At 36.9% G+C, this 24,769-nt stretch overlaps 2 protein-coding genes across 2 annotated transcripts; one reads left to right on the top strand and one right to left on the bottom strand.

Moving 5' to 3' along the window:
* Positions 1-215: 215 nt before the first annotated feature.
* Positions 216-18,902, top strand: LOC137397240 (uncharacterized). The gene is made up of 6 exons (XM_068083529.1): positions 216-397; positions 4,065-4,164; positions 10,582-10,676; positions 12,280-12,523; positions 16,036-16,223; positions 18,597-18,902. Exons 1-6 carry the CDS (start codon positions 221-223, stop codon positions 18,696-18,698), a joined length of 906 nt encoding a protein of 301 aa, XP_067939630.1. The 5' UTR covers positions 216-220; the 3' UTR covers positions 18,699-18,902.
* Positions 18,903-19,049: 147 nt separating this feature from the next.
* On the bottom strand, positions 19,050-24,124 carry LOC137397247 (structure-specific endonuclease subunit slx1-like). Its single transcript, XM_068083536.1, has 5 exons — positions 23,900-24,124; positions 23,199-23,350; positions 22,927-23,101; positions 21,196-21,402; positions 19,050-19,530 (listed from the first exon to the last, which is right to left on the bottom strand). Exons 1-5 carry the CDS (start codon positions 24,122-24,124, stop codon positions 19,471-19,473), a joined length of 819 nt encoding a protein of 272 aa, XP_067939637.1. The 3' UTR covers positions 19,050-19,470.
* Positions 24,125-24,769: the final 645 nt, after the last annotated feature.

Genomic DNA, 24,769 nt, shown 5'->3' with positions numbered 1-24,769 from the left:
TGAGGCGATAAATGAGGCGACCCTGCAGATACGATAGCGCCGATCGAGGACGTAATGTGAACGAACTAACCGTGCCTCACAACAGAATGAGTAGCGATGAAGCGACATAATCGCTGATACAGGATTGGTTATCGTAGATTTTGACGCTTGCAAATGATACTATGCGCCCGCTATTTGTGTCGTACAATAAATGACATAGTTGAAAATATGTAGGACTGATATGACGATGGTACAAGTAGGAGCAAACATGGTGTTGTTAAGCAACTTGGTTATAATTTTGACTGCTAGCTTTTGTGTGCTGGTCAGCACAACGGCAGCATACCAAAATGAAACATCTAGTGTAGATGCAGTAAATCACACGGTTTTTGAAACATCAGGTTACAAATCTTGCAACGAGGTAAGCACAGTAATACGCTTGCATCGCCGTACACACACACACAATCCTATACCCCGCCTATACCTGGCCTTTTATGCTACATGGTCTGCACTCATATTTGCTATGGCGTGTTTATCAAAAAGAGCGTAATTTTACATTGGAATGGTGTCGCAGTAATAACTAAACAACCGCCTATGGAAAATTCTACATAAGAATAACACTACATGTATGACCTTTTTAATGACAGACTCGAGTCGTTTATTTTGGCCTCAAAACACCTTTATCATAATAGAGTATTATCTATTACAACTATAGCATATTGCGCAATTAGGTGCCAAACTATTTTAATAGGGTGAAAATGGGGGGGGGCTGTAAGTTCGATTGTTCTTTGTGCGAAATCGCTGACGAGTCTCGACCACCACATGTATTTTGGACTGTTTTTGTTTTGTTGACAAATAAAGTTTTTCATCTCTCGAATATGGAATTTTATCACGAATCAATGCCTATTTTACCAGTCATTGGTGAATGGATGATACGATGTATATGTACGTTAATAAGGGCGTCAATAATATTTATGGGCGTGGACAAATTAAAGTTAATTGACTGAAATGGTTTAATCTCAATATACCCTGCGTAGCGTGCACAGCTTGCAATGTTAGGTACTAGACTTGCTCACATCGACCTTATGTAGTGATTTTTGTGAACATAGGCTTAAATATTTTTTGTGAGCCAAACAGGCCCCCATCACATTTTGATTAAAGTTGACCCATCGCCAAAGTTTTGCTTTACTGTTTCCATTCTTCACAATTCTGTGCTATGATTAAGATATTTTGTGGAGTTATGAGTTTTTCTTAAATTAGTAATATTGCTGACAGCGTGCTAAAAAATTTTGATGTCTTGTCATTTTCACTGCTTAAAGATGTAGTTGCGTCAAAATTTAAGTTGATCTTAAAAGAAAGCATTTTTTTCTTTATCAGTTGATATGTTGTTTGTTGTGTTACGCGATCGCATTGCCAAGATATTTGAAGATTAAAACCGAAAAAATCTGATCACCGTAAAAACGCTCAGGCCACAAAAATGTGCCCAGCCTCGCCAAAAATGATGTCACGCATTTGGCAACCTCTCTCTATCTCTCGTATTCACATCGGCTATTTGCGATAAAAGTCTAGTCTTACGCGGCTCTATTGGCATATATCTTATTTTGTATTTGCTCGTGTTGGCTAGAATAAAATTTTAAATCCTGCTACAGATGCATTATTATGAATGTTTAAAAGGCCTCAAATAACGAAAATTGAAAGTTTGTTCTACTCACTTTCTCCAAATGTTGTGTAAACATTTGGGTACCGACTACCAATTCTACCGGTCTACGGTAATTCTGTCTAGTCACTTTATGTAGAACGCGGTCTTTGTATCAGCACAGTTCTGCGGCTAACCATATAAACGATATACAGCCTCACATAAGCCCCGCCCACATTATGTCGCCTATTACCTATTGCCTACGTACTAGTTTCTTACTAGTATTCTTACCGAATGCTAAATAATTGAAATAAGCAAGCCACCTCTTTGAAAAGAATATAGACAGGGATAGAGTTTTAAGGATGAGAAGTCTGCTGCAAACTGGATTTGAACTCACATTCTCCAGTTCTGCGGACATCCATATACCATATCCGATTCACTACAATATTCTGCAAATCATGTTTTGCATTATCTTCAACAATATTATTTTATTATATAATTTTTACAAGCAAAAATATTTTCATCTCGGCATAAAGCTTTTATTAAAAATATTCATCAAGTCGTGGCCACTCACATAGTATTAGCTGATACAATAAGACAAATTCATCTACTGCAACAAACTCAAACAAAACATCATCCAGCACGCATTCAAGTCTCGCTTTCTCTTTTATGGCAGTTTCCACACAATGACAAAGCTTCTTCGGCTGGTGGGACGACATAAACATTCTGTAATCAGTAAAACAAGTAAATGTAAACAAAGTAGATGCATTATATATGTCATTCATAGATATGTCATTCTAAAGCGTATCTATTGACAGCTTCCAAATTTGGAGTTAAATAGATTGCGAGTGTAATTTTAAAAACGAATAAACATTTAATAAAGGCACAAGTACGCCAAGCCAACGATTCGAAGCTTTGGTTCTGGAAATTAAAGATTGGCAATGATCAATCGATTTTACCCACTTCCTACGAGTGAAAATAATTTGTAATCATGACTCTAATTTACCAAAGAAAATTCGAAAAAAATATTATAGCTAGGTAAAACGGCAGATAAGCTATGAAACGATGATAGGAGATAGCAAAGAATTATCATTTTATTAATTAGCATATGTATTTATGACTATAAAAAATATTACATTTACTAAAGTATAGAAGACTCTAAGTTAATTTACCTCCATTCTGTCTTCTTCTGCAGCAAAACGCTGCTGACGCCTGTCAGCTTTGGCCATAGGCTGTCTACTCTAATCTTTTACTAAAAGTTGCTCAGATAACTCTGAGTAGCGGTCGCTCGAACTTGAAGCCATTTTAAAACTATGTATAACTTAGTAATTGTTGAAACGCGTTGAATCAGTAACGATGAGAAATGAATTATCTAGCGATGAGAATCTTCGAGATCACAGACAACGCGTTTTACGAGTGATAACATTTATTACGGCCTATATAAAAATTTCGCGCTCGTGATTGGCTAACGAAGCGACCTCATATTTATCGCTTGTGGTTTCGTTTCAGATAACAAGCTTGTGCCGTCACGAAATAGCCACCCGCTGGAACGTGAGCTTTTTAAAAGAGGGCCTCATTCAAACGCATATATCTCTGGACAGGGTTGGTCTACAAAGACAAAAATGGCATCAAATTGTAGCTGATGTTTTAGCCTTTTATGGGTTCTAATTTCATTTTTGACGCAACTACATCTTTAACTACGATTTACCTTGAACTTGAGCTCTGCTATTTGTATAGGTACTTCAAAATTTTTTAGAGCACATCAGCCAAAACTATTTGCTGAGTTACGCATTGCGGTTGAACCAAATTGCATCATATTGCACGATTGCATCATATCTGACAGCATTTGAAAGTTCTAGATGGATCGACGCTCATAACTTCTCTTCTATTGCACATTAAAAGCCAGTTTTGGATGCAAACTGTAGAAAACATCAATGAATGAACTGAACTTTTATGCATCATTCTTAAGTATAGTTATAAAATAAGAATATTCCTTTTAAATTTAGAATGAAATAAAGAATTGAATGCTCCAACAAATTGTAAAGCTGGGCAGGCTATAATATCATTGCAGGTTAATTGCAAGCAATAGATATTAGCTCGTAGATATATTTCTCAGCTTACCAATGCATACTTATTTAGAGATCTATGACAAGTTGAAGTTAAGTTAGCAGATTTCTTGTGTATCTTAAAGCGTTAATGTCAATTCGCCCGAAGGAGAGTGTACAATATATAGCGGACATCGTTTTGCCCGTAAAAGTGTTAAGTTTAGCTTCCCAAAATTCAGGTGAGCTTTTTTAAAACTACAATGCCATCCTCTTTTTGAACGCCATCTCTAATTAAGCGCCACCTCTAATTAAGCGCCACCTCTAATTAAGCGCCACTATAGAAGAAAATGTTGGAAAATAGAGCGCCATGACGTTCAAATAAAGATTTTACGGCATGTTTCTTGCAGAGTGAGGAGTATGATGCATGCTTAAGTGGAGGTCGCATGTACCAACTCTTATCTTCTTTGAAGCCTGGATATGCGGGTAACCTCGGCGACTGCATTTCTGGTAAGATCTCTTTTTATGTAGTGATAGATAATTTTTCGATTTAACTTCACTCCGAAAGCGATTTTATGTTCATGAGTTTCATGCACAAGCATAGTTGTGATCCTGAACTTAACCCCTTTTGGATTTCTAGCTTGCTTGTATGAATCATTTCATTGATACTTGGTGAGATATGGTTCTTATGTTTGCATATTATCTATAATACTAGTACGCTTGGCAGTCCCATGAATGGTGAGAGATGGTAAGGACTAATCATTGTGCGCATAATTAATTCATGAACTGGCAAAGTGGGCTGAGTGGTGTAGTGGTAGTGCGCTGGACTGGAAATCAGACTAGCTGAGTTTAATTCTCGGGTGAGGCAATTTTTCTCCTAATGCTCTTAGGCTCAGTGGCTTATTATGGGCTGATCTTATCATAGTAAAAATTTTCTTGTGAATCTGCCTGTACAACAGAAATAGCTTGAACTCTATAGATACTTAAAAGTATTAACAGCTTTGTTGCCTAGTCCATTTAGCAAAAATTGGACTAATTTTGAATAGACTTTACTTATTGCATAATCAATATAAGTCGTGCATTAAAGATGTGGTTGCATCAAATTTGAGTTGATCTTAAAAAGAAAGCATTTTTTTTCTCTATCAGTTGATATGTTGTTTGTTGTGTTAGGCAATCTCATTGCCAAGATATTTGAAGATTAAAATCGAAAAAATCTGGTCGCCGTGAAAACGCTCAGGCCAAAAAAACATGCCCTGACTTGCCCAAAATGATGTCACGAGTGAATTTATCTGTCAATATATCTCATATTCACATCGGCTATTTGCAATAAAAGTCTAGTCCTACGCGGCTCTAATGGCATATATTTTATTTTGTAATTGCTCATGTTGGCCAGAATAAAATTTTAAATCCCACTACAGATACATTATTATGAATGTTTCAAAGGCCTCAAATAACGAAAATTGAAAATTTGTCTTACTCACTTTCTCTAAATGCCGTGTAAACATTTGAGTAGGCCTACCGACTACCAATTCTACCGGTCTACGATAATTCTGTCAAGTTAACTGTAGAATAAGGTCTTTGTATCAGCACACTTCCGCCGCTACCCACACTAACGATATACAGCCTCCCAAAAGCTCCGCCCACATTATGTCCGTCGCCAATCCTTGGGGCGGGGCTGTATATCATTGCCAACACTGAAAACTAATTTCTTACGACCTTTGAAAATAATATACATAGGGATAGAGTTTTAAGGATGAGAAGTCTGCTGCAAACTGGATTTGAACTCACATTCTCCTGTTCTGCGGACATCCATATACTGTATCCAATTCACTACAATATTCTGCAAATCATGTTTTGCATTATCTTCAACAATATTATTTTATTATATAATTTTTACAAGCAAAAAGATTTTTATCTCGGCATAAAGCTTTTATTAAAAATATTCATCAAGTCGTGGCCACTCACATAGTTTTAGCTGATACAATAGGACAAATTCGTCTACTGCAACAAACTCAAACAAAACATGGTTTATGCAGCACACATTCAAGTCTCTCTTTCCCTTTCATGGCAGTTTCCACACTGACAAAGCTGCTTCGGCTGGTGGGGCGACATAAGCATCCTGTAATCAGTAAAACAAATGCAATAAATATATGTCATTCATAGATATGTCATTCTAAAGCGTATCTACTGAAAGCTTTCAAATTGGGAGTTTGATAGATTGCGAGTGTAATTTTAAAGACGAATAAATGTTTAAAGGTTGACTTGCAACATAATTCACATTACAGTTATTTGGTATCAAAAGATTCACCATGTCTTACTCTGTTGTGTTGTAAATGCCAAATATGTGGAAATGTGATTACAAGCTCCTAAAAGCTCAAAAACGAAAAGCCGCCGTAGATTGGAATCTCTTTATTTCGATGACGTAGCCACGAAATTTGGTTATCGTCTTGTCACGTATGGTCTCACATGAATTGAAAGGCCAATACAAAGCTCAATATAAAACTTATCGTAGTACTAGTTTATGACAAACACTTCGGGTTTTACCGAAGGCCCCGTATCAAATATAGATGCTCGCTACTTTACAGTTATGTTTCGGCCTGGTCTAATCGGCAAATCGTAATCTGATCATTTGACCCAATACTTCGCAAATAATTTCTGCAGCACTTTTCGATTATCACAAGTGACCAACAGGCTCGTCATGATTATCAGACAATGATATGTACTCCTTCAAGCAAAGGCTAAAAAATTAAACAAATTTTTACGGTAAGTTATAGGATATCAGTGCTAAAAGTGACAGCATTACGATGACGATAAAACAGACGCTTAAGAACAATAAACATAGTTTTATTGAATGTGTGAAGTATATTTGTGAAAATATTTCGACGAATAAGGTTGCAAGAAAGTGTAAACAGAAACCATCTCTCACAACTACATTACATTTGAGCCGTTTTGGAAAGGGAATCCAAACTACGGCGGTCTCGTGTGGCTGCGATTTTCTGTTATTTATTTAGCTTTTAAGAGCTTGTAATCACCTTTCCACATATTTTGCACCTACAACACAACAGAATAAGACATGGTGAATCTTTTCATATCAAATAACGGTATTGTGAATTTTGTTGCAAGTCAACCTTTAACAAAGGCACAAGTACGCCAAGCCAACGATTCGAAGCTTTGATTCTGGAAGTTAAAGATTTGCATTGATCAATCGATTTTCTTCACTTTCTACCAGTGAAAAGTGAACATCTAAAGTCAAATCATAAATCTAATTTACTAGATAAAACTGCCGCATAAAATTTGAAGCAAATGTAGCTAGGTGAACCGATAAAAAAATATAAAACGATGATTAGTGATAGCAAAAAGTTATAATTTTATTAGTTAGTACATCTATTAATGAGTACTAAAATATTACCTTTAGTATATTCATCAATCTAAGCCATTGTATTGCTAGATGCTATGGATTAAAAAGAAGCCGTCAAGAACTCACTGTACAAACGTATCTCGCATGCGCAGAAAATTACATTTTAGCCTCAAAACGGAAATATAATCTGAATGTAAACTCAACAGGAGACTCAAAGTAAAAGATAAATTTATCTCCATTCTCTGATCTTCCTCCGTAGAACTTTAACCACCTGATGCCCAGAAAACTCGGAGTCACCTTCGCAGTAACTTCACAGCAATTTTTACAATTATCTTGTTCGCCAATAAAACGTGTCGATCGAGTAATTCATCAAAGTAACAATGTTAATTAATTTAGTAAATATCGATGTCCATGCGAATTAATAATAGAGTAAAATCCCTAAATTTGAGATCACAGACAAAACGCGTTTTACGAGTGATAACATTTATTACGACCTATATAAAATTTTCGCGCTGATGATTGGCTAATGAAGCGACCTTATATTTATCGCTCGTGGTTTCTTCTCCGATGTATTACTAGTGACGTCACGAAAGAAGCACCCGCTGGAGCGTGAGCTTTTTAAAAGAGGGCCTTATTCGCATATATCTCTGGACAGGGTCGGTCTACAAAGACAAAAATGGTATCAAATTGTAGCTGATGTTTTAGCCTTTTATGGGTCTTAATTTCATTAAATCGAATTTTTTGACGCAACCACATCCTTAACGCAGTCGTGATACTCCGAAGAACATGCATAGATAAAAACGGTTTGCAAGTTTTAGGCCAAAAGTTTATGTTTAGCGGGCAAACTTTTATGTGTTGCATTTGTGCTAAATGCAGCATGTGAAGGTTTTGCTCTGCCAAAAATTGTTTGGATGCTAATATCGACTAGTTCAGCAGCGCAGAAGAAGTGTTGAGGCTAAAAGATATTGTGGAAGGTATTGGACAACTAGAAGATGTTCGTTCAATGGAAAGCAACAATCAGAACCCTGCTACCCGAGCAAACGATGGACACATTTTTGTTTTAAAAACATAAATTTTTGTTTCTGCATTTAATATAAGTATGGTTCTTTATGTCACTTCATGAATATATATTTTGTATCATTTGATAGATCATCATTACATAATTTTAATTTGCAGTTTTATAGTATATTATTTGATAACATCGTTGTGCTAATCTGATCTTACATTTGATCGACGCTCATAATTAATCGTCTATTGCACATAAAAAGCTAGCTTTGGCTGCAATCTGTAGCAAACATATCAAGGTGTGCAATGATTCTTTATGCAACATTAGTAAATATATACAGTGAAACATGGATAACTCGCCCTCGGATATAGCGAACACATGGTTAACTCGACTGGATTTGCTTGGTCCGTTCCCACGCCATGATAAATGGCTCTATATAACTCGAACTCAACACTGTTAATTCGAACTGTTTTTTTCTTAACGGCTACCGAAACGGTTGCTACCGCTTTAGAAAATCACTTTATTCCAAGCCATTGAGGTAAACCTCAACTTTTCGTAATTCATAAGCGTCGTTACTACCTCCATCGGCAAAATATTTTTGTCAATGACTGTTCTAAAGGTTTGGTGAAATTTGATTTATACGTACTGCTATACGATGAATAGTACGGGCTAGCCGGGTCACGGGCGCAAGGATTTTAGCCACGCACATACAAAACAAAAACAGCATGTTGTTTTTGTTTTGTATTTGCGTGGCGAAAATCCTTGAGTGCGTGACCCGGCTAGCCCGTGATGAATAGTTTTCCGACGTGGATTCCGAGTTGAATCAACGTCGAATGTTGAATGTTTAAAACGTCTTAATAAATGTTGTAATTAAACGTATACGTTGTCTTAGCTAAAAAAAACTATTCATCGTTTGACCTAAACACAGAATACGTGTGTACATTCAATAAGTATCCATTCAAAAAACGTTAGTGATATACAATGTACCGTTAAACCTCGTAAAACTTTTAATTGAACTGCCTCGGAGTGTTGCTCTTAACGAATGCCAGGTAAAGTAAGGTAATCTTTGGATAAACTTCAAGAAAAATCGGCAAAATTGATCGTGGGTAAAACGCTCAAAAGAAAAAGATGTCTTTTCTCTTGAGCATTTCAGCAACGATCAAGTTTTGCCAATGTCAATCTAAAAAACGTCCTGGCAATAACATCACCTCAAACAACAAACCAATCTCAAGTGATAGAAAAATCTCTATACTTTTTGATAAAATCGTTTTAAACTTTACATTAGAAGCATTTAATTTGAAACAAGCCATTTGTGCTTTTGATTTATATTATAGTTTGTATATGTTCATGTATCTACTAATAAATAAGTAAATACATGGACTTGTGACAGTGCTCTGATAACTTGAACACTCTGATAATTCGAACACTTTTGCTCGGTCCCTTGAAGTTTGAGTTATCCGAGTTTCACTGTATATAAAATAAAAATATGTTTTCAAATTTAGAATGAAATAAAATAGAAAGGTCCAACAAATTGCAAAGCATGCTTTGCAATTGCAAATTGCATTGGACGCATGCTATAATATCATCGCAGGCTAATTGCAAGCAATAAATATCAACTGGTAGAGATATTTCTCGATTTCTCAATGCATATTTTTTATTAAGAGATCTTTGACAAGTTGGAGGTAATTTAGTAGATTTATTTCATCTGAAAGGTTTGATATCGGTCCAGCAGAAGAAGAGGGCAAAATATAGGCGACATTCATATCGCCTGTAAAGTGCTAAATTTATTTTCCCAAAATTCTGACGAGTCGTTTCAACAATACAGTACCAGCCTCTATTTAAGCGCCACCTCCAATTGACTGCCACTTTAGAAGAAGGGTTGAAAAATAGAGTGCCATGGCGTTCAGATAGCGGTTTTACGGTATTTCTAGTTATACGATTAGCCATTTGTATTTCAATAACAACGAGGTCTTAAATGGTATACATTCAAACTTGCACATACGTCACCTCTACATGCAAATTCAGTTTAATATTTGACTTTATACCCGCTATTTTCATCATATGTGACATTCAGTTTCTTGAAATTTTCAAGTGAAAGTAAACTGGATGTGCAGATCCAGTTTAAGCTAAATTCTACAGCATATTTCTATATTTCCACCTTCAAAACTGGGTATTGATGAGCGCAGACTTTTGTTCATGTGTCCCTGAGTTAACCATGGTACAAACATTTTTAGTAATTATTATTAGATTATTTTTTGCTAGATGACATGATATTTTAGTTATACACTAATTACTTATATCATTTAATGTTTTACTAGTTTTTTTACATGGTGTTAATAAACAGTTAGTTTACATCTAGTTTTTTATATAGTGTCAATAAACAGTTATTTTACGTCTAGTTTTGTACATGGTGTCCAAATAATAATTTTCAGTTAAGTTAAAATAACTTCAAAAACATTGAAACCTTTGCGAAATTGAGACATAAATGTCTTGGCAGCCACAATACATAAAGGTAGTTATGAGGGCCAGCACTCTCAGATCCTAGTATGTGTGTGTGTTGCAGAGTGTATGGATTCCTACAGAGATCAGATTGCTGAGCACGCGTGTGAAGATGGATGCCGAGCTGAGGAGAGCGTTGTCTCTGACAGACAAAGAAAGGTTTGTAAGGAATATAAAGTATGTCAAGCAATACTATAGATATGTGAGATGTAGGCACAAATGTATCATTTCAAAAGTATTGATGTTGGTTTGTCTACAAACTGGTTTATTTGTAGTATTATTACAGGTTATTGTCAGTCTGAATGTCTATTCAAAATTGTCATTTTTTTAACGTGTGCCATTTTTATGCAATTTGGGCAGCTCTGCCTTGTCAAGGTTTACCAGCCGGGCAGGAGATAAATGTTGGCATTTTATAAGAATAGTCAACTTCTGACCGCACAGTTAGTTAACACTTAAATTATTCAGAGGCAGGTTATTATTATTAGGTGGAGGTAGGGAAAAGTGGTAAGAAAAAGGGGGAGGTAGCGAGGAGTTTGGAGGAGGAGCTAGTGAGGAGGGTTGAGAGTGAGGTAGTGAGGAGTGGTGAGAGGGAGGTAGTGAGGAGTGGTGAGAAGGAGGTAGTGAGGAGTGGTGAGAAGGAGGTAGTGAGGAGTGGTGAGAGGGAGGTAGTGAGGAGTGGTGAGAAGGAGGTAGTGAGGAGTGGTGAGAAGGAGGTAGTGAGGAGTGGTGAGAAGGAGGTGGTGAGAAGGAGGTGGTGAGAAGGAGGTGGTGAGAAGGAGGTAGTGAGGAGTGGTGAGAGGGAGGTAGTGAGGATTGGTGAGAGGGAGGTAGTGAGGAGTGGTGAGAAGGAGGTAGTGAGGAGTGGTGAGAAGGAGGTAGTGAGGAGGGGTGAGAGGGAGGTAGTGAGGAGTGGTGAGAAGGAGGTAGTGAGGAGTGGTGAGAGGGAGGTAGTGAGGAGTGGTGAGAAGGAGGTGGTGAGAAGGAGGTGGTGAGAAGGAGGTAGTGAGGAGTGGTGAGAAGGAGGTAGTGAGGAGTGGTGAGAAGGAGGTAGTGAGGAGTGGTGAGAAAGAGGTAGTGAGGAGGTGGTGAGAAGGAGGTGGTGAGAAGGAGGTAGTGAGGAGTGGTGAGAAGGAGGTAGTGAGGAGTGGTGAGAGGGAGGTAGTGAGGAGTGGTGAGAAGGAGGTAATGAGGAGTGGTGAGAAGGAGGTAGTGAGGAGTGGTGAGAAGGAGGTGGTGAGAAGGAGGTGGTGAGAAGGAGGTGGTGAGAAGGAGGTAGTGAGGAGTGGTGAGAGGGAGGTAGTGAGGAGTGGTGAGAGGGAGGTAGTGAGGAGTGGTGAGAAGGAGGTAGTGAGGAGTGGTGAGAAGGAGGTAGTGAGGAGGGGTGAGAGGGAGGTAGTGAGGAGTGGTGAGAAGGAGGTAGTGAGGAGTGGTGAGAGGGAGGTAGTGAGGAGTGGTGAGAAGGAGGTGGTGAGAAGGAGGTGGTGAGAAGGAGGTAGTGAGGAGTGGTGAGAAGGAGGTAGTGAGTAGTGCTGAGAGGGAAAAAGTTGTCAGAGTCAAATTATATTGACTGTAAGTTTTTAAAAGATTGCAGACTAAAAACAAATGATAATATACCACATACTTACTGTCTGTCTTTCCACATTTGTTCACATGTGCACAAGTAAGATGGATTCTCTGGACATCATTTATTCTGTGTTATTATGTCGTTGCGACTACATTTGAAGCCGATGTTGAACAGCTGTAGAGTTTTAATAAATTGCAGCTGGCTGACTACACCCGAGAATCAGACTCTCTCATTCAGCGAGCTTTAAACCAGCAGGTGCTCTCTCATTGGATGTTCACTATGATCACAGGATTCGATCTGTTTAATGACTGGTATGACCCGAGCAATGACGATGAAGGAAGCACAACATACCTTTTTGTTGAGCAGTCTGACAATGCACTGAGGATCAGCAGCTACCGTGTGATAAACGGTCCACTGTATTTTACTACAAGTGATGCTACTGGTAAACCTACTGCCTTTCATGTTAAGCGTAGCTTGTAGCACTCAGGTATATCTATAACACAGAACGATATTTTACTGGATTCTTTACAATTTCTCATCTTTTTAATAATGTTTACAATGAGTGTTGCTAAAATGTATGGTATTGTCACTAGTACCCGCTTTGTCATTGTATTTCTATAGTCACTAGTACCTGTATTGTCATTGTATTTTTATAGTCACTAGTACCCATATTGTCATTGTATTTCTATAGTCACTAGTACCCATATTGTCATTGTATTTCTATAGTCACTAGTACCCATATTGTCATTGTAGTTCTATAGTCGCTAATACCTGTATTGTCATTGTATTTCTATAGTCACTAGTACCTGTATTGTCATTGTATTTTTATAGTCACTAGTACCCGTATTGTCATTGTATTTCTATAGTCACTAGTACCCATATTGTTATTGTATTTCTATAGTCACTAGTACCCGTATTGTCATTGCAGTTCTATAGTCACTAGCACCCGTATTGTTATTGTATTTCTATCGTCACTAGTACCTGTATTGTCATTGTATTTCTATAGTCACTAGCACCCGTATTGTCATTGTATTTCTATAGTCACTAGCACCCGTATTGTTATTGTATTTCTATCGTCACTAGTACCTGTATTGTCATTGTATTTCTATAGTCACTAGTACCCGTATTGTCATTGCAGTTCTATAGTCACTAGTACCCGTATTGTCATTGTATTTTTATAGTCACTAGTACCTGTATTGTCATTGTATTTCTATAGTCACTAGCACCCGTATTGTCATTGTATTTCTATAGTCACTAGCACCCGTATTGTTATTGTATTTCTATCGTCACTAGTACCTGTATTGTCATTGTATTTCTATAGTCACTAGTACCCGTATTGTCATTGCAGTTCTATAGTCACTAGTACCCGTATTGTCATTGTATTTTTATAGTCACTAGTACCTGTATTGTCATCGTATTTCTATAGTCACTAGTACCCGTATTGTCATTGTAGTTCTATAGTCACTAGTACCCGTATTGTCATTGTATTTCTATAGTCACTAGTACCCATATTGTCATTGTAGTTCTATAGTCGCTAGTACCCGTATTGTCATTGTATTTCTATAGTCACTAGTACCTGTATTGTCATTGTATTTTTATAGTCACTAGTACCCATATTATCATTGTATTTCTATAGTCACTAGTACCCGTATTGTCCTTGTATTTCTATAGTCACTAGCACCCGTATTGTCATTGTAGTTCTATAGTCGCTAGTACCCGTATTGTCATTGTATTTCTATAGTCACTAGTACCTGTATTGTCATTGTATTTTTATAGTCACTAGTACCCATATTATCATTGTATTTCTATAGTCACTAGTACCCGTATTGTCATTGTATTTCTATAGTCACTAGCACCCGTATTGTCATTGTAGTTCTATAGTCGCTAGTACCCGTATTGTCATTGTAGTTCTATAGTCACTAGTACCCGTATTGTCATTGTAGTTCTATAGTCGCTAGTACCCGTATTGTCATTGTACTTCTATAGTCACTAGTACCCGTATTGTCATTGTAGTTCTATAGTCACTAGCACCCGTATTGTCATTGTAGTTCTATAGTCACTAGCACCCATATTGTCATTGTATTTCTATAGTCACTAGTACCCGTATTGTCATTGTAGTTCTATAGTCACTAGCACCCATATTGTCATTGTATTTCTATAGTCACTAGTACCCATATTGTCATTGTACTTCTATAGTCACTAGTACCCGTATTGTCATTGTAGTTCTATAGTCACTAGCACCCGTATTGTCATTGTACTTCTATAGTCACTAGCACCCATATTGTCATTGTATTTCTATAGTCACTAGTACCCATATTGTCATTGCATTTCTATAGTCACTAGCACCCGTATTGTCATTGTAGTTCTATAGTCACTAGCACCCGTATTGTCATTGTAGTTCTATAGTCGCTAGTACCCGTATTGTCATTGTATTTCTATAGTCACTAGTACCCGTATTGTCATTGTAGTTCTATAGTCACTAGCACCTGTATTGTCATTGTAGTTCTATAGTCACTAGCACCCGTATTGTCATTGTATTTCTATAGTCACTAGCACCCGTATTGTCATTGTAGTTCTATAGTCGCTAGTACCCGTATTGTCATTGTAGTTCTATAGTCGCTAGTACCCGTATTGTCATTGTAGTTCTATAGTCACTAGTACCCGTATTGTCATTGTACTTCTATAGTCACTAGTACCCGTATTGTCATTGTAGTTCTATAGTCACTAGCACCCGTATTGTCATTGTATTTCTATAGTCACTAGCACCCGTATTGTCATTGTAGTTCTATAGTCGCTAGTACCCGTATTGTCATTGTAGTTCTATAGTCACTAGTACCCGTATTGTCATTGTATTTTTATAGTCACTAGTACCTGTATTGTCATTGTATTTCTATAGTCACTAGTACCCATATTGTCATTGTAGTTCTATAGTCGCTAGTACCCGTATTGTCATTGTAGTTCTATAGTCACTAGTACCCGTATTGTCATTGTATTTCTATAGTCACTAGTACCCGTATTGTCATTGTATTCCTATAGTCACTAGTACCCATATTGTCATTGTAGTTCTATAGTCGCTAGTACCCGTATTGTCATTGTAGTTCTATAGTCACTAGTACCCGTATTGTCATTGTATTTCTATAGTCACTAGTACCCGTATTGTCATTGTATTTCTATAGTCACTAGTACCTGTATTGTCATTGTATTTCTATAGTCACTAGTACCTGTATTGTCATTGTATTTCTATAGTCACTAGTACCCATATTGTCATTGTATTTCTATAGTCACTAGTACCCATATTGTCATTGTAGTTCTATAGTCACTAGCACCCATATTGTCATTGTATTTCTATAGTCACTAGTACCCATATTGTCATTGTACTTCTATAGTCACTAGTACCCATATTGTCATTGTATTTCTATAGTCACTAGTACCCATATTGTCATTGTATTTCTATAGTCACTAGTACCCATATTGTCATTGTATTTCTATAGTCACTAGTACCCATATTGTCATTGTACTTCTATAGTCACTAGTACCCATATTGTCATTGTATTTCTATAGTCACTAGTACCCATATTGTCATTGTACTTCTATAGTCACTAGTACCCATATTGTCATTGTATTTCTATAGTCACTAGCACCCACGCGCCATGAGAGATCGGCATGTGTAATAAGTATTTCCCCAAATATTCCTAAATGTAGAAAGGTGATGGAGTGCTGCAGGTAGTAGCCTGCATGGCTGGGAAGCTGACTATCCTGGTTCGATACCTGTGCGCTGCACTCTTTTTTCGTATGCTCTTAGCATAGCTTCTCACAGACTGACACGACACTTATCATAGTAAAGATTGCATAGGTGTCATAGTAATTACTCATTTAATGTTGTTGTTTTGAACTATCCTGTAGCTGATAGTGCTGGTGATGCACTGCTCAGATAAGAATGTTCTTATATTTTAGAAGATGACTCCGTTACATTGAACCCATATTTGGACTCTGATGATGCAGAACCTTGCTACATGCAGGGTACCTATTCCAAGCTCGCGCTGTGTCTTCTTCTTTTCAGCTCCGCTTTCTTTCTCATCTGGCTCACATGCAGCACGGTTAGCACCGCTCCTCGCAAGTCTGTTTCTGATCGGTCAGAGAAGGTGAGTTGCAAGTCAATTAAATGGGAAGCGATTGAGTTAAAGATGGAAAGATAAGTGAACTCATGATGAACGTGTATTATTAATTTTGCATAAAGCGATATCTTACTAACACACATCCTTATATGGTGGCACCATGGGAACAAGCGTGTCGTTTTCATTGGCGTGATTCTGTGTAGCTGTTTAAAAGCGAAACACCCGTGCCATGCGCCGTCTTTGGGCCATAGAAATGGCCTTAGCGACCAACTGCGTTGCACCTGTGCGTGCGCATAGTTTTGGTGTTGCTGTTGCTTCACCTGCAAAATTTTTGTTTTTAAAATGCACAACCATGGCTCTACAATAGCGCCCTTTGACAACACGGTCTGCTTGTCAGCCCTGCGTCGCGCTTCGGCATCGGTGTACCCAGGTGTCACTATTCCAGCTCTGTACGGAAACTTAGCGCCCTTTTATCCCTAATAATATTGCACTGGTCTAATAATATTGCACTGGTCTAATAATATTGCACTGGTCTAATAATATTGTACTGGTCTAATAATATTGCACTGGTCTAATAATATTGCACTTGTCTAATAATATTGTACTGGTCTAATAATATTGCACTGGTCTAATAATATTGCACTGGTCTAATAATATTGTACTGGTCTAATAATATTGCACTGGTCTAATAATATTGCACTGGTCTAATAATATTGCACTGGTCTAATAATATTGCGCTGGTCTAATAATATTGTACTGGTCTAATAATATTGTACTGGTCTAATAATATTGCACTGGTCTAATAATATTGCACTGGTCTAATAATATTGTACTGGTCTAATAATATTGCACTGGTCTAATAATATTGCACTGGTCTAATAATATTGCACTGGTCTAATAATATTGCACTGGTCTAATAATATTGTACTGGTCTAATAATATTGCGCTGGTCTAATAATATTGCGCTGGTCTAATAATATTGCGCTGGTCTAATAATATTGTACTGGTCTAATAATATTGTACTGGTCTAATAATATTGCACTGGTCTAATAATATTGCACTGGTCTAATAATATTGTACTGGTCTAATAATATTGCACTGGTCTAATAATATTGTACTGGTCTAATAATATTGCACTGGTCTAATAATATTGCACCGGTCTAATAATATTGCACTGGTCTAATAATATTGCACTGGTCTAATAATATTGCACTGGTCTAATAATATTGCACTGGTCTAATAATATTGCACTGGTCTAATCCCACGACCAAACAAGAGTGAAACGATTGATTGGGAGAATTATGATAAATGCACATGTGCACACAACTCCCGAAAAATTATCCGTTAACGGCCGTCACCAAACCCTTGCAACGAAATCCTATCAACAAATTTAACTATTTTTCAGTAAAGTCGTTTAAGTCTAATAATGATACAAAACGCATATAATCCTATTTAAATATGTTACCAAGCCTTTGAAAGGTTACCGCAAATTCCTAAAACTAACCCATCTGATCGGATTATACATAAATAGACAGATTAATTTGGACGAAAGTCGCCACAAAACGCTTGAAAAGCTTGGTTTAATAAAAGTTAAGACCGGAAATTGAAACGCCGAGGAACAGAGAATAGAACGATAAAGTCGTGCGCATTTCATGAAAAAACGTGCACTTTTCACCAGTCTATAGCATTGTTCCCAAGGTTTCGGCAATTAACATAGGAGTACAGAAATCGTTTCATTCTTGTCGATTTCAATTTTTTCATTTTCAATTTCATTTGCTGACACATTTGAGTACTTTCGTATTCTAACTGATGTCCAATGAAGTATAAGTAAAGGAAATGACGATGATACTTTTTAACAGTTCTTATGAGATTATTACAATAATTAATTATAAGTTTGGATGACTACAGAACAATGACTACGTAGTACAGATTTTCTAAAAATCTAACGCAGTGTAAGTAGCCTAAAGGGAAAGACGATATTTTTTTCTAACGGTTCTAATGAGATCTCATTACAATAATTAATTATAGGTTTGGATGGCTACAGAACAATGGCTATGTAGTACAGATTTTCTAAAAATCTATATCAGTGCATTTTACTTCTAAAATTGGCCGATATTGCATTTCTCTTTTTGCAGGAGGAGAGATATAAACATATAATCTTTTCCTTTCATTATTGCTGTTTGTTGTATATAATAACACCCACACCCAGTACATTACAGCTACCATTGCAGTTATCCTATTTGACTGCTAATATTGCATTTCTCAACCATCAGTACCCTTTCTTTTTTCCAATATCACTTTGGTCGTGGGCTGTACGACAGTGGAAGTTCTAGTAATATTGCACTTGTTTAATAGCATCGCACTGGTATGTTTTGATTGAATGTCATCACATTGCTGCAGCTGAGAGATAAGAAGGCATTATCAAATCTGATAGATACTTCTCCAGCCCCCGTGCACTATCCAAGCTATTCTGATGAAGATGAAAAAATGCTCATCGCGTGATTCTGTACCTCTTCAACATAAAGCTGTCGTATTCAGACACATGTAACGTTATTTTTCATAATGTGTTCCTTCATTTCCAATGGCTTCTAGCACTTTCTGTCTGTTATTGCCGTTCATTGTAGCCATATAGGTATGTTACTATTTTATTCCTGTCTTGTAACCCTTTTTGTTTTTCTTTTCTAATAAAATGTATTTAATGTCTTATTACACTCATTGTATACACTCTCAATGTTATGCCTAAGTCACTAAGTTGCAAATAGTGGATGAGCTTTGTGATGTTACCTTTAACGTTGCTCTTTTTCCATACTCACAATGAGGAAACACGCAATTTGGACTTTTATGGTAGGGTGTTATCATGTAGATAAGTCAGTCGTCACATTTAACTTCTGTTTTGTAGTGTAATAATGTAGCTATTTAAAACTTGTAGTATTATCAGTTTTGTTTTATACATAGACAAAAAATTATAGATACAAAGACATTTTACAAAGACAAAGATGATTGAAGATTAATGAATAGGTAAAAATAGTAAATGAATATAAATTTACTGAGTGTAAACTAGGTGAAGAAAAAACAAATAAAAAAACACAATGGAAGGACAATTAACTGAAAGTACTTCATGGTTATCTATGGCTTGCCCTAACAGATCATTGGTTAAAAAAGGAAATATTTCATCTAGGTTTCAGCGCTCGCCATTGGGCAGCCCAATTAGCAAACAGGATAAAGTTGCTGCAGGTCAAATCTTATCAGAAAGTCGCATCTGAATGAGGGTGGGTCAGGTTTGGGCTAAGGCTTGGCTCCAATGGTCAGCAGTATCCATTGCCTCATCTTCAACCTTTTACCGGAAAGCATTGGACAAATACGTCATAGTCACGTAACCAGTCCAACCATTAATGAATGCGTGATATGGATGGGTACAAGCGCTTGGAGCAAATCACTGCAATTTAATCTCCAGGCCATATGAAATGAATGCTATTTTCTTACTACAAGACTGGGCGTTACATCATGGCAGTAGAGACATTATACAAGTTTAGAGGACCATAATATGTTAGAATATAGTACAGTGATTCCAGCAGAAGTGGTTATTAATGTCAGATATTTTTAGAAGTCATGCTTGTAACAACACGATCCCAAGAAGGTTTCTATGCAGCCAGAGGCAATAGTACGTAACTACATCTAATGACTTCTAGTAGACTGCTGTGATGCCAGCAAAATAGTTTCACAAACTGCTCAATCGCCAAGTACATATTTCATGGTAGTGAACCTGCTATGGTTGTTTAGACACATAATTCTATTTGAGATCATTTACCTTAAAACCTCTATTTGCATGCCACCTCTATTTGAATGCCACCTCTATTTGAATGCCACCTCTATTTGAATGCCACCTCTATTTGAATGCCACCTCTATTTGAATGCCACCTCTATTTGAATGCCACCTCTATTTGAATGCCACCTCTATTTGAATGCTACCTCTATTTGAATGCCACCTCTATTTGAATGCCACCTCTATTTGAATGCCACCTCTATTTGAATGCCACCTCTATTTGAATGCCACCTCTATTTGAATGCCACCTCTATTTGAAACGCTAAATGCAAAGCGTAAGTTTTGATCTGCCAAAAAATTTTTTGGATGCTAATATCGACTAATTCAGCAATGCAGAAGAAGGGCTGAGGTCAGAAGACATTGTGGAAGCTATTGGACAACCAGAAGATGTTCGTTTCATCGAAAGCAACAGAACGAAGCTATCCGAGCAAACGATGCAAATATTTTTGTTTTGAAAACGTAAAATTTTGTTTCTGCATATAATACAAGTATGGTTCTTTCATGTCACTTGGTCGTAAATATATACATGTATATATATCAAATGCTACAAATATATTATATAATCATAATCATTATATAACTTATAAATTAATCCACCTCCAATTGATCGCCGCTATAATAAAGGAAGGGTTGAAAAATAGAGCGCCATGGCATTCAATAAGATTTTTTACGGTATATTTTAAATTTGACGCAATAAGTAATTATTTTTTAATTAAATTTTATAATAATAAATAGACATAAATGGCTGCTGTAGAAGCAATGATGGATTCGAGGGGATTCTTCACATGATTCATAAAAACAACAATCTTTTCAAATAACCAAATGTTTATCATTTTTATGCAGCAAAGTGGCATTACCGACTCTATTACAACTCCATGCAAACCATAATATACCCAAGTCAGCCACTGAAGACATGATACTAACAAATGAAGCCGAGTGTTGCCTCACTACAACTGGTCAATATGTCCTTAGTCTACGCTGCTTACAATAAAGGAGTTACGATGCTGAAAAGTTACCGCAAATGAAGGTCAGACCAAGAAAAGCTTTAGCCTAGTGATTTGACTAGAAATTATGTCTACCACTACCATAACGACTGAAGGAGACCGTGATACATGGAAGGTTTAAGACAACATACAAGCCAAGCTACATGAGAAAATGAGTTCGACAAATTTAAACCTGTTTTTGAATATCACACTCAGTGCAGCCAGTCTGCTGTCGAATCAAGTCGCCCCAAAGCAAGTTCTTATGACACTTTATACAGTCTCCTTCAACAGGAAGTAGCATGCCCGTGACACCTTCTTGCAACAGAAAGGCATCAGCGAGACAGACTTGGTGGCAGCGCATATCACATTCTGGATTAAGGCAACGAAGCAAAACATCTTCCTGTAATCATGAATATTAAAACTGATGGTTTGCTTTCTCTGAAACGCGCTAGTGTATAGGAACCAGCGTTGCATTCGAGGAACAGCTTTCAAAAGGTACTTGCTCTAACAGACCACATACTAATGACAGCACGGGTATTTTAAAGATTGACTTGCAACAAAATTCACATTACAGTTATTTGGTACCAAAAAGTTTATCGTGTTTTACTCTGCTGTGTTGTAGGTGCAAAATATGTGGAAATGTGATTACAAGCTCAAAAACGAACAGTTAATCGCAGCCATCACGAAAACGCCGTAGGTTGGAAATTTGGAATTCCTTTAGTTCGATGACGTATTCAACTCGACGTTGTTATTGTTTTGACACATGATGTTATCACATGAATTAAAAGGCCAATAAAAGGCTCAATATAAAACGTCTTGTAGCACTAGTTTATGACAAACACTTTGGGGTTCTACCGAAAAGCCCCTATAAAATATAGATGCTCGATACTTTACAGTTTCGTTTCAGATTCGTCTAATCATCTAGTCGCAATCTGATCATGTGACCCATACTTGCTGCCAAATAGCGCAAACAATTTCTGCAGCATTTTTTTATTATCGCAAGTGAGCAACAGGCTCCTCATGTGTATCAGAGGATGATATGCACTCCTTCGAGCTAAGGTAAAAAATTAAACTATTTTTTAGGATAGGTTTTGTGATATCGTGCTCAAAGTGACAGCATTACAACGATGATGAAATAGACGCGTAAGGACAATAGACATGGTTTTATTGAATGCGTGAAGTATATTCGTAAAAATATTTCAATGAATAAGGTTGCATGAAAGTGTAAACAGAAACACATCGTGTTAAACTACGTCCCACTTGAGCTGTTTTGGAGAGGGATTCCAACCTACAGCGTTTTCAAGATGGCTGCGATTAACTGTTCGTTTTTGAGGTGTTGAGGGCTTGTAATCACATTTCCACATATTTTGCACCTACAACACAGCAGAGTAAACAAGGCGAACATTTTTGATACCAAATAACTGTAGGGCCTAATGTGAATTTTGTTGCAAGTCAACCTTTAAACTTCATAGCCAGTTGTAGTGGTTTTATACTCTCTCAGCCTCTGTATCATAGCACACTAGGCATACTGGGAACATTTTTAACTTTCTATTTTTTTCCAAACCAACTATTATCAACCAACCTATGTGCAAATTTGCTGTAATCTGCCTTGAGAAAATTTATAAAAATCCAAAACCATTGAATATGCTAGCATATTCCTATTCCGACAATCACACTGTTTAGAAATGGAAATTTATGAGTTATGAAACACCAGATTACGAACTACATTCACTTTCACCCTAACCAGCATAAGGAAAGTAGCAGACAACTCTTAAGACTTTATATTATCATAGTTCATCAAATTTACATGAACATTTATTCGAACCAATATTGTAATAGACAATCTGTTCGAGCGTTCAACGAACGGGTCATATCTTATGATAACTAGCTTATTAACACATGAAAACCTATTTATCCTACCAACCTTTATCAGTTGATGACAAAGGGAGCAACTTCCACAATCGGTTGTAGAAACATGATTCGATGACTTCAATTCTTGTTTGGCGGATCTGCTCTTGACGGGTCCATAGGCAATTGACATGTGTTTGGGAGGCTGAAGATGGGCAGGAAACTCCTTGACAAAATCTTGATTTAACCATCTGAAGGTTAACAAAAACGTAGTTTTAAAAGAAGCAACAGAAGCGGAGCCACTCAGCAGTTTGTAATATGGATGAGGAACGATAGGAGATATCTCACCTAATTGTTAAAGGAAGTCGATTCCACGGGCCCACCCTAAGCATCTCAGATACAATCGCAAACTTATGCTTAAAACCAGTCAGCTTTTTATATGGCTCACACACTTCTTTTAATTTGAGTGACTTGAGTGGATGCTGCCACGCCCACTCAAACTGTAAATATGATTCGATTGAAGCAGCAATTAAAAGAAGGATACCATGAAGTACACAGAGATCTGTAAGTGGATAACAGAGACAAATTCTTCAATTGCTGCGGTATTAAACAATTAACAAAGAAAAAAACTCTCTTCGCTAAGTGTTATTTTAGTTGACCTCTCGAGCAGCTTGAAAGTTGAAGCCAATGAGGTAAGAAGTATTACTGCTGATATGTAAACATTGTCGGTTGTACCTTATGATGAAACAGATCTTCATTTTAGTAAACTGACTTTGTGAATTACTATGGAAAAGTTACGTTGACTGTGAAAGAAGTTTACAAATAGGTATATTCTATGGTTAAGTTGAATGCAGAAAACACTACAAATTACAACAGTTCTCTAACAGCAACACTAAGAATAAAAAATATACAGCCAATTCTAATTTTTATTATATAACCAGACAAACATGTGAAGGTTTTAAAGACAACTAAACAGACATTAATTATCAAGACAGCTCTTATGTCTTCCAGTGTATCAACAGGTAGCTAAGGTACAAAAGGTACACTACCTGTAAAGCATGCACCATATTGGGAAAGCCATGAATAATTAAGACCATATCCCAAGGACCTTTGCCTGAAGTTTTCCAAGCTCCACCCTTCTGCCTTCCTATATTGTGTTGATTTATTCGTCTATTTGGATCAACAGTAAATCCTATATAGGTCCATCCTTTGAATTTGATGTTGGCAGATACAAGAAGGTAACAACCGTAAAAGTTTTCAATTTCTACCACCATCATTCAACTACAAATTAATTCATAGGATATGTCTCAGAATGCAACTACCGTAAAACCTCTAATTGAACGACACCTCTATTTGAACGCCACCTCCAATTGACAGCCATCCTGAAAAAGGGTTGAGAAATAGACCACCACTCTCCAATTGAACACCAACTCCATTTGACTGCCACTTTGACATTATTTGATCTTCACGAGCCCATAATATCAACTGATCAGTAGAAAAGTGTTCACAAAATCGTATTACTAATGAACCGTTTATATCAATAACATTTAATTATCTCGCTGTCCAATTCCAAAGCTTTTTGTTTTTTTTCGTTGAAACTTTAAAAGCAGCCCAATAGAAATAATCTATAACGGTCTCAGGATAGTAGTAGTTCTCTGTTGAACGGGGTCTTTATACTTTGAAGTAGCCTACATATAAAACAAACAGCTTAAATTTACGACGGTAGATGAACTTTCAAAGCGACGCTATAGAAACGATTACTGTCTCAGGCTGATAGTAGTAGTTCTTTGTTTAACGCGGTCCTGATACTTCGAAGTACATGTAAATATATAAAAACAGTTCAAATTTACGATGGAAGATGAACATCTTTCTAGCAACGCCATAGAAATAACCACTGTCTCAGGCTAATAGTAGTTCCT

Source organism: Watersipora subatra, chromosome 1 (genome assembly GCF_963576615.1).
Source record: "Watersipora subatra chromosome 1, tzWatSuba1.1, whole genome shotgun sequence".
Lineage (NCBI taxonomy): Eukaryota > Metazoa > Bryozoa > Gymnolaemata > Cheilostomatida > Watersiporidae > Watersipora > Watersipora subatra.
This window is presented reverse-complemented; position numbering and strand designations above follow the sequence as displayed.

Bases quoted from the DNA above. Each gene is read 5' to 3' on its own strand.
- LOC137397240 (XM_068083529.1), top strand. From the start codon at position 221: ATGACGATGGTACAAGTAGGAGCAAACATGGTGTTGTTAAGCAACTTG. The intron at 398-4,064 runs GTAAGCACAGTA...TGTTTCTTGCAG, and splicing joins GTTACAAATCTTGCAACGAG to AGTGAGGAGTATGATGCATG. The intron at 12,524-16,035 runs GTAAACCTACTG...CTTATATTTTAG, and splicing joins TACTACAAGTGATGCTACTG to AAGATGACTCCGTTACATTG.
- LOC137397247 (XM_068083536.1), bottom strand. From the start codon at position 24,124: ATGGTGGTAGAAATTGAAAACTTTTACGGTTGTTACCTTCTTGTATCT. The intron at 23,351-23,899 runs GTAGTGTACCTT...TCATATTTACAG, and splicing joins ATATGGTGCATGCTTTACAG to TTTGAGTGGGCGTGGCAGCA. The intron at 23,102-23,198 runs GTGAGATATCTC...GTTAACCTTCAG, and splicing joins CGACTTCCTTTAACAATTAG to ATGGTTAAATCAAGATTTTG.